Source organism: Limulus polyphemus, unplaced genomic scaffold (genome assembly GCF_000517525.1).
Source record: "Limulus polyphemus unplaced genomic scaffold, Limulus_polyphemus-2.1.2 Scaffold3218, whole genome shotgun sequence".
Lineage (NCBI taxonomy): Eukaryota > Metazoa > Arthropoda > Merostomata > Xiphosura > Limulidae > Limulus > Limulus polyphemus.
In genome coordinates this window covers 12,448-23,763 of record NW_013668828.1, presented here as the reverse complement: position 1 = coordinate 23,763, position 11,316 = coordinate 12,448, and the positions used below count along the sequence as shown (strand labels likewise).

General features: G+C 32.8%; 1 protein-coding gene across 1 annotated transcript in view; it reads left to right on the top strand.

Annotated features, from left to right (window-relative positions):
* LOC106468913 (telomerase protein component 1-like) overlaps positions 1-11,316 on the top strand; it is a 101,432-nt gene that overhangs the window by 87,447 nt on the left and 2,669 nt on the right. Inside the window, exons 46-51 of the mRNA XM_022397317.1 lie at positions 1,836-2,123; positions 3,394-3,557; positions 5,514-5,666; positions 7,492-7,594; positions 9,224-9,385; positions 10,984-11,088. Coding sequence (XP_022253025.1) covers positions 1,836-2,123; positions 3,394-3,557; positions 5,514-5,666; positions 7,492-7,594; positions 9,224-9,385; positions 10,984-11,088 — 975 coding nt within the window. The remainder of the gene's footprint in view (positions 1-1,835; positions 2,124-3,393; positions 3,558-5,513; positions 5,667-7,491; positions 7,595-9,223; positions 9,386-10,983; positions 11,089-11,316) is intronic.

Here is an 11,316-nt window from a genome sequence, read left to right as displayed (position 1 = left end):
ATATCACAAAAATCTGTTTCTGTCTGTCTGTTTGTCTGTACATTATCTAACTACTTCTTTTTCACTAGGCCAATCTCAACTAAACTTTGTGGGATGATAGTTTGGAACTTGTTAATGGGGATTCACAACCCTCTCCACCCCCCATTACTCTTGTTATTGAGCATTTATTATCGTTGATGTAAGTTAATGTTAATTACATTCATAGATGGTGCATGTCCTTACACCAAAAAAAAACTTTAATTGAATTTTCTATAACACAATATGCAGTCTCTTCTAGAAAGAGACCTGCCATAAACCATTCCCTAAGCATGGCAAGTGAAGTGTGGTGTCTTGTAACAGGTGAGAATCCAGGAACACAAAGATTAGTGGCAAAAACTTTCCATGTGCCCCAGGCAACATTATGGAACATAATCAAAAAGTATCTTCATCAGGAAGGACAACAGGGTATGAGTTCACCAAGATAATGTTTCCAGTCATAACTCCCACTTAATTGTTATATACCTTAAGCAGCTAAAGAATAAAACAGGCATTCATGTTATTCTGTATGAAAACTTGCCAATCAAGTCACTGTATGCAGTGCTTGTGGATTTATGTGCAATCAGACTGTTGAAACAGATGCTAGGAAACCATCGTCCTTGTACACTGAATCTTACAGGAAACTTTCAGGGAGCAATGGTGTACTGTTGGCATGACATTCTTATAACAGAGCCTTTTACAATAGCAACTACACTTCTGAGCCATTGTCAAGGTGCATGGTCATCAGATAGATTATGACCAAATATGGCAACATGGACTTTAATGACATGAAGTAGCTCCCAAGTCATTTTGATATAATGTACTCAACCGCCTATGTTACAAATCTATACACGCATGATATGTAATGTGTTGATGTATATTTATATGAACCCATAGACACATTACATATATTTTGATGACTTACATTACAAATCTATTCACAAATGATATTTAACAAGCTGATTTATATTAAAAACCTGTATGGAAAATATAGACATCATGCATATCCGGTGTGATATAATAAGTTAAATGTGCTGAGACTTGATAGGTGGTATTTTTTATCCTTACTTATTTAGTATCCACTATTTTGTTGCACATAAGACTCTGTAGAGCATGATAATTGGAGGTTATTTTTACTTCATTGGTCAATTATTGTGATTAGAAAATTGTATTACAACTGCAAACAAGTTTAAATCTTTCTGTACATGTTTCTTATCATTTCTCATGCTATTTTATTGCTTCTTTAATATTTATAATTTATTGGAAACTGCATGTGTCTTTGACTTTTCATTATTTTGTAGTTAAAAACTAATTTCTTTCTTTTCATGGGAAAAAAAAGTATCTAGAAAATTTGGAGTTCATCCTTTAAAATTTCAATACTTATTGTGAATTACACAGTTATAAAGTAATTAATAAATTTCAAACTGTCTAATACATATTGAGGAATTACACAGATATAAAGTAATTAATAAATTTTGAACTGTCTAATACATATTGAGGAATTACACAGATATAAAGTAATTAAATAAAATTTGAACTGTCTAATACATATTGAGGAATTACACAAATATAAAGTAATTAATAAATTTTGAACTGTCTGGTACATATTGAGGAATTACACAGTTATAGAGTAATTAATAAATTTCGAACTGTAATACATATTGAGGAATTACACAAATATAAAGTACTTAATAAATTTTGAACTGTCTGATACATATTGAGGAATTACACAAATATAAAGTAATTAATAAATTTTGAACTGTCAAATACATATTGAGGAATTAGGTGATAAATTGTTTTATTTCCTTTCATATTATAAGAGGATAGCAAAGAGCACCTTGTATGGACATAGTGAGCCGGTACTGGGATGTGCTATGATAGCCAATGAACAGTTAGTCTCAACTTCTCAAGATCGAACTGTGAAGTTTTGGAACTTAAAGATTTTAACAGATGATAATTCTAAACACCACAAGGGCCAAGTGAAAGTGGTGAGGATTTCAGACAATGGGGGTCACATTCTCAGTGGAGATGAGTTGGGAAAACTGGTAATATGGGAGCTGACTAGAAACAATAGCTTATTTGTCATCAGTTACTGTGGGCATGAAGAGGTAAGTTCATTTCAAATTCAGTTTATTCAAAAAAATAATTACAATACATTGAATATAAAAATAAAAGAACGGACCCGTAAAATCTCATAAAATGAAAGAAGATCCACAAGATTACTCAAGTGCGGATCATCATATAATATCTCCTAATTTTCTTAAACGTTAACTAACCCTTTCTTACATCCTGTTATATTTTTTGGTTTCTTGTGACATGTATATGTAATATATGAAGTTGTCCAAGTGTGATAGTACTCGCTTGTTATGTGTTTTTTCTGTCAGTACAGGAATGGTGTCAAAAGGAATTCCCATGATGAAATAGATGTATTTGAACTGACCTATTCCTTTTCATTTATTTATGTTTGTACTTATAGCATGAATAGGGATTGCTGTCAGGAAAATATATTTTTTCTATGTATGTCATAGAGTCCTATTACTTTTGGGCAACCCTGTGTGGTAAAGCTGACCTGGATTTATGTAATTTTAATAGAAGAGTTATCACACACAAGATCACTTATGAAAGGTGCAGTGAATTTCAAAATCGATCCAAAACTTTTTCAAATATTTGACTATTCTTCAGGAGGAGAAAAATCAATTCTTCGAAATGCTCGAGCTTTTTTTTTTTTTCAATTCATGCATTTATGTAAAATTGTTTCAGTTATTTATACATGCACCAGTATATACATTAAACATTAAAATATTTATTGTTTTTCAGAACTAACTACGTTTGTACAAATAAATTTGAGCGTTTTATTTCAGCAGGAACATGTGTTGTTATCTATTTACTGTACCATCTCATACAATTAAACACTTAAGTAGTTTGCACCAAAAATCAATGTGAAATGAATTTTTAACCTCGTGATCTTGAAATTGTTCTGAAATTTAGTTAATGTTAACAATTATTAAGGAAGTCAATAGTTCACTATTCGCAATTATTTCTGGAGTGAAAAGTGTTAATAATGTATTGTACAACATTCAATATGATATCAAAAATGAAAATTCTGTTTTATTTGTTTTCTTTCTCACAAAAAAAAGGTTGTGGTAAAGTTTGCAATGAAATTGATCTTACATGTATCTATAGTAAACATGGTATGTTTCTGGAATAGTTATTTAATATGTTTTTTTAAAAAGCCTTATAGTTCAAAAATACTGCAGTGTGTTGTAAATTGTTAAAAATCTAAAAAAATTTTGGTTACTACTTTATGTATTTGAGTGATGCCAGTTTACTAATTATTGCTCAGGTGCGTATTTCTAAATGATAATGTTCTCATGTTAGTGGACAAAAGGAAGCATAACAACAGCAGTTTTTGTACACCCAGAAGGGAAGCAAGTACTGTGTACTGTCAGCCAGCACACCATGGAAGGAAAGGAATCATTTTTGATCTCTATTAAAGTGGAATTTCCTACCCCAAACAAGCCTAATTCATTGTTCTCTTTAAAGTAAGTTTTTGGATAGTTTGCTAGTAGTAAAAGTTTTTTTTATTATTTCTAAACTATTGTCTTTTAAGTAGTCAAGAAATAAAGAAGTTGTTTTTTTTTTGTCTCTGCACATGAAATTATATTCAAAATCCCTAAGTTACATACTTTGTATGCTGTGCATAAAACTCAAAATTATGTAAGCTGTTAAAGTGAACTGGTATTTTTCAAAACTCTAGACCACTCATAGAATTAATCCATAAGTTTCAACATCTAACTGGATTTATATCAGACTATGAAGACTAAAAACGTTTTACATAATAATGAAGGAATAAGAAACTTATCAGAGTAGTTAGTAAAGAATAATTCATAGAATATTGGACAATAAGATTAGAAAAGCTCAAAGGCCATGATATGAAAATGGCAGGAGATGTGAAGATGTGGTCTTCAAACCCTCCCGTTACATGCTAATCCCCCAAAAGCAGTGCCAGTCTCCACATTGCTTTTCTAAGGAATGTTCAATTATCATTCACACCAGAAGAAATACACCAAGCCCTTGAAACCACAACTAATTCAAAGATCCATGCAGTACATCGAATTACATCAAAGAAAACAGGTTCACCCTCCCACTTCATGAAAGTTATCACTACTTCCAAAATAACTACAGACTTCATCCTCACCCACAGCTGCTCTCGACAATTCTACCACTTCAAAGAAGAGAAACCATACCAGAAGCCTCACCCGCCCCTACCTTTATCAGTTCACCCCCCCCCCAAGCCCACGTTTCACAACACCCAAAAGAAAACTGCTGCCAACCAGTACTCTACCACCCATCCTATCACGCTTGACCAAGCTACTCAAACTTCACCCACTCCTGAAACACAAGACAAGTCGACCCAAACTATAACTACTAGACGAAAGAAAGGTACCCAGACCCAGCCACCAGTCCTACCAGTAACCAGTGACGCATGGCAACAAACCAACAACCCGCCCCTCAGCCCAGTCTCACTTTCTGCATCCCCGTCACCAAACTCACCCAACGCTCTCGTAATCGACACGTCCCCCGACCATGACCTACCCAACGAACCTTTCCATGCTCTCCGCTCACCTACCAGTGACACAGAAGACTTCATGCCGTCAATACCACACCAGAACTTGAACCTACACCCCAGTAAAACCCTGGCAAACATCAGAAGAATCCGTAAATCATTTAATCAATAATCCACCCCCAGCACCAGACTTCACTTTGCCCTTCCAACTTACTTCTTCTCGCTAACAGGGCACTGGTAATGTATTGGTCGTTACCAGTGAAAGTGGGTTTTCTCGGGTACACCCGTTTCCCCCCACATCAAAATTATTAGCATAGGATTTATAGATCCCCGCCGCCCTGATGGACCATCTGTCCTATATCGGCCGTTTACATTTTTAATTACCCTTTTTTTTCTTTTTAAGTTTACACAGCTTGTTTGTATTAATCTCTTGTTCTTCAATTTAAGCCCATACTTCTAGTCCACGAGTGGGGTGAAGGAGGATTGCTTAATCTTTGAGCACCCCTGATTATTAATTATTTCTCCGGAAATAATTAATATGAAATCAAAATACCTGCCAGAAATAAATAAATAAATACAAACTGATCTGATGACAAAAGGCAAAAGACTTTTAAAATGTTGTCCTCTATATTTGAGCTGCATAAGTAGATTGTTTAGTCACCAATTATTTCTACAAGTGTTTCTCTGATAGGTATTTACCACCCACGTCACAATCAACTCAATATGAATACCCTACCTAAACTATCTATCAGAGTTATCATGTAACTTGAAAAATTGTTACAAGTCAAACTTTAAGAGAATATATTTATCATCATGAAAACAATGAACAAGTTTGAAAATAAAAATTACTAATACAGTTGCTGAATTAAACTTTTTTTTTTCTCTAACTATGTTGTACTTTAAGATTAAATTAATGTTGATTTTGCTGTAGAATTCAGAATCAGCACAAGTTAGTGGATGAAGGTATCACCATGAATTATGCATCAAGGATAGATTGTGTTGCTATAGGCACCCGACAAGGTTATCTCTATCTAACAGACAAAACTTGTAGAAGCCTGAGAACCATCCATTTAATGGACAAATGGTATGTCTTCAGGTTTTTTATTAGTTCTTTTTATGTTTAAGACTGTTAGCATATTACTGTGAAAATACTCCATCAAAATATGTACAAATTAACATCTTGTTAAAAATTACAATGATGAATTTTTTTAACATTATTGTGCTTTTTATTTCATTTATTATTGTGATCAGCAGTATACGTAAGAACATAACTGATATTTCTTGCTACTGAAATAAATGAAGTTTTGTTGCACAGTGTGAACTCATTATGGGGTTGACATTATTAAGCAACATTCAACTCCACTGTTAGAGGAAGTGTTCTTATAACTGCAGATCTTTCAATTCTCGTTTGGATTGAAGTATATTCATTAAACTTATGCTTGATGTTAATGCTGTTGTTTCATAATTTTGCAGCTTATATGAGTTAACCCTTTCCTGCCTGGGGGTATCACTAATATACTGTATAATTTTTTCTCCCCGTCACACAGTGTAAATGCCTAACCGAATTGTATGAAACTATGGATAAACTTACTGAATAATTTTAGCTTTTAAAAAAAAATCATATAATTATATTTAGTTCTATTATTTCATATGTTTTGAAATTGAGACTTTTTTTTCAAAAAACAAAAACATTAGAAATACTTTCTTTCATCTTAAAATTGAATTTTTTTATTGTTGATAAGAAAGTTAGGTTTTATATATATACAAAATCAGTTTCAACTTGATTGATGCTTATCAGTATATTTTTTTATACTATAGTGATTACAGTAATCATAAATATTTCTGCATAAACTAACAAAGATTTATCATTGACCTAAGTTCTAACATTTCAAAATGACATCAGGTCTAGCTAAGTAATGGTAATTTGGCTAACAATAATCTTAATCAAACTTAATTTAGGTTTAATGAATATACTTTTTTATTCACAGAATTGAGTAAAAACAAAAACAAATGTATGTTTCACAAATATTTCGTTTATTAATGACCATGGTTTCACCAGTAAAAGCATCATCAGGTTTTGTTGGTTTTTTCCTTCAATTTTGTAATTATGGAATTTCACCAAATACCGACAGTTTCAAGTATCAGTTACACTTTCTTTTTAATAAATTATAGGTTCTTTTATTTTTTACATTGTTTGGATACTATAAATGTAGACATAATATTCAATAAATAAAGATTTGAATCACCAGAATATTTTGCCACTGCTACGATATTCTAAACCTAATGAGGCTTACCTAACGTCGTGTCCTAGAAGAACTTAACACTAGAGGAAAAACTTGTTCGTTGTTTACAAAACATCTCTTTTGTTGTGTGTTTTGTATTTGAATGCACAAAGTTTATGAAAAGTAAAACTAATCAGGATTACTTAAGCTGCCCTACACTTAAGTGACCTGTTTATACTATTTGCATATGAGGAATAAATGTAATGGCTGTGTGGGGTGTCTCAATGACTGCGAGGTTAAACCTAAGTGGATTAACCTATTGCAAAAGACATATTCAGCCCAACGGTCTGATAAAAAATGACAAGCTAATTGACTTATCTAGTAAATGACATCAGATCTAGTGACTCTATCAAAATCTGGGTATCAGGGCAAGTATTAAAACTCAGTGATGTTACTCCCAGGTCCCTACTCAACAATATGAGGTAATAAATGGGGGGGAATTGTAGACTGTCCCTAATAAAATCTATACAAAAAGAAGGAAAATTAAGTGAAAAACAAAACATTGATAATTTCATAGTAAATACCTATACTTTTGAATGGACAGAAACATTCTAAAACAATCAGTAAGTGAGTTTGCCTGAGCTGTGTAGAAACGTGGTGATGTGTGTGTATGATCTTATTTTTCAGGCTCACTGCTTTAGGTTTAATACCAGGAGACACTCTAGGTATGTTCATTGCTGATGAAAAAGGTGACATATTATCCTGTGATGACATCTACAATAATCCTCAGGTAAAAAGAAATGAAACTGAATGTTATATTCTAGAAAAAATTATGTTTTGGCATTTGTTCTTTTCACAGAAGGCTTACTATAGAAATTAACTAGTAAAATATGCTTTGAGTAGTGTGGTAGCTCAACATGTTTGCCTCGCAGATTTGATCTAGTGTCCAACAGGTGATAAGGTCAAACTGAGCTGAAGGTTGACCACTACTTATTATACTTGTTTTAATGCAGTAATAAGAAAGCTGTCAGTATTATAAGATGCTTAAAAGTTTTACACAGTTGTTAGATCCATGTTTTTGGCTGGCAAAACCTCGTAGTTAGCATGCTGGGCTGCGGGTTGCAAGGACTAAGGTTTGAGCCATGATATGCCATTAAACTTATTCTGTAGATTCAGCTGTAGAGGTTTTGTAGCCATGATAGTCAATCCTATTATTTGGTTAAAAGTAGTCCTGTAGGTGGCAGGTGCTGGCAACTGGTTAGCAGTTTTAATTAGGGATGGCTATTCCTGAACCTTGGAAGGTCTGTGACCTGCTTATTTGACACGTGTCATGCAAGTTGCTGTTCAGGCTGGAAACACAAAATATCAAAAGTACGGGTATCTACAACTATTCATTGACCTCATATGACCATAATTTATCAGTGAGTTTGAGCCTTCTATTCTGTCGTCATGGCAACTTGATAAAAGTCAAAATTCTTTCTTACTTGTATTTTAAGAAAACAACCCATGGTAAAAAAAGAAGCAGTACCCTGCACATGTATAGAACACCCCTTGAAATATAACTATTACAGACTGAAGATCAAACTTGAGTGCTGTCTAATTTCAATATTCTTTGGATCAGTATGGTTCTTTTGTGTGTGAATGATATAGCATAATGACCATGATGATAAATATAGATGAAACTAAATATTTTTTGGTTAATTCATAAATATATATATATATATGTGTGTGTGTGTTAATTATGTTTCCAGTCAGATTTAAGAAAACCTTAGTAAACTAATGCACCTTTTCTTTATATTTATTAACCTAAGCCTACAGTACTCAAAATTGGAACTGCGAGATTTTTGTAGAAAGCAATTATTCAGAATTCTAACCAGTATAGGTTTTCAAATCACATTTTAAAAGATATACAATCAGTCAGAGAAAAATAAAACTATCCAGACATTGATCACATTAAATATGTTGTCTCAGTAGTGTGAAAGTGAATCTAGAGTGATATGTAATTACTGTGTTGATAGGAATCAGTTTTATAAAGTAATTTTTAAAAGAAATCTCTACAGTAATTCAGAAGTTTAAGCCAGTATATGTTTTTAGTCACACTTATTTTAAAACTTTTAATTCGGTTAGAGAAAAAAAAAAGTTAAAGTTAGTTTTGTTTTGTATGTATCATTACTTTTAATATGGAAACATGGAGTTCTTCTTATATCATATTAGTTCTGTGTGAGAAGGCTATTTGGAGATTTACTCTGTAACTACAGTGATGCTTTTGGACCAAATTTTGTATGTATATAATTACCTTCAGAAATGTGTATTTTACACAATTGTAATTACACATTGAAGCAAATATCTATTACTTTGTTTCCACTTGATTTTGTATTATTTCTCTATCACCTTAATTTAAAATCAAATATTCTGATAGCCTTTGTGCAAAGTGGTGTCGCAGATAACTTCAACAGAAGGCCAAGTTACTAAAGGTGTATGGCCAACAGCACTCCTCACCACTGCTGATGGAGCTGTGTTTGTTGGAGATGTGCAAGGCTTTGTCACAGTAATCAGGGAAGGTACTACTACAGTTGTTAGAGTAAGTTATAGTTTTTATCAAAATATAAGTTTATTTTTTGATTTTATACTCATAATGATTTTTATTTGAATATGCTGTATTGATCGAACCTTTATTTCATACATCTTTGACTCAGATAATTAGCAGTTCTTTCTCCTGTCATTATCAGCTAGTTGTATTAAAGAAGAAGCTTGATTTGTAAAATCTCATAAAACAGGTAATGTTGTTAACTAATAATACTTGCTGTTCATACATATAAAATAAGATGAAACGTTTTACACGTGTTTCACCTTTGAGCATGTAATGGCCACTTAACTGTTAAGACAACTATTCTTCACTGAATATAGTCTGATGTTTTACAGTACAGCTGACATCTAAGAAATGTGAAGCAACCACTGCCATTCCAAGTACAAACTAATATCTTGTGTTTCAAACTAAGTGTATTAAATCTTCCACAATACACTGTAGGTAAGGCCTGCACCCAGCATGGCCTGGTAGTTAGGGTGCTCGACTTGTAATGTGAGGGTTGCAAATTTTATTCCACATCACTGAACATAGTAGTTAGGGTGCTCGACTTGCAGTGTGAGGGTTGCAAGTTTTAATCCCCATCACTGAACTTGGTAGTTAGGGTGCTCGACTTGCAATGTGAGGGTTACAAGTTTTAATCCCCATCACTGAACATGGTAGTTAGGGTGCTCGACTTGCAATGTGAGGGTTGCAAGTTTTAATCCCCAACACTGAACATGGTAGTTAGGGTGCTCGACTTGTAATGTGAGAGTTGCAAGTTTTAATCCCCATCACTGAACATGGTAGTTAGGGTGTTCGACTTGCAATGTGAGGGTTACAAGTTTTAATGTCCATCACTGAACACGCTCATCCTACATGGTTGCTGTCTGGGCTAACCATCCAGGTTTAAAAATGCTTGGTTTATAAAATTACTGGCTGACCCCAAACTGGTCGGGATTGTTATGGAGAAGAAGAAGAAACTGTAGATAAAGCTTGAAATCACAGAAGCTTGTTGTTTTTTTTTACATAGTATGTTTAGTTTGACATTAAGGAATCAACTGGTATTTTGACTATAGAAGAGCTGTTTAATTATCTAGATTGTTGTATAAACAAACATCAAATTTTTTGTTTCTAATTAGACTCGCATGCAGATAACGATCTGTTTCAACATCATTAAGAGACATGTAAACGTGAAAAAGAAATAGTGTTTGTTACGTCGTTGAAACAAAATTATTACAAATGTAGGGCAGCAACTGCTGTGTTGAATATTATTTGAAAAGTAATTATACTTTTGTACAGATTGGTCTTTGGGAGGTAACTGACTCTTTAGATGCTTTTTTCTATACATTTTTTGTACGTGGTTTCTTCTTTAGAGATAACTGATGTTTTGTTTCCATGGAAAACAATAGAAATTGTATTAAAAATTAGTTTTTTAGAGAAAACTGCCTTTTGTTTTAACATCACCGGTACAAATGAAAAAAAAAGTTTTTAACTTCTATACATCATGACTACAACCTTATCTCCAAGAGCCAGTTGACCTATCCTTATCAAATGTTATGTGTTTTATGCTTTGACTGTATATAGCCTATGTTATCTCCTTTGTATTTTTACAGATGCACACAAAATCTGTGACAGCTATATGCTGTACAGAAAATCTTTTATTTACATCTTCCCTTGATGGAACATTGAAGGTGTGGGATCTATTCAGTCAGAAACAGGTATTGTCCAGTTTATTTTGTATTCTTATAACATATTTGTCTTAATAACCTGGCTCTTGTTCTTTTAAAAACAAATTTTTCAGTTGTTTAAACATGTGTCATTTATGTAACTTGTTGACAGCCAAGAAAATAAATGAAAAATTAACAAGTTATATAATGTTTTATTACTTTAATTTAAGCTTAGTATATGTAATGATGAATCTATGGTTGAAATGTAACACTTTTTTG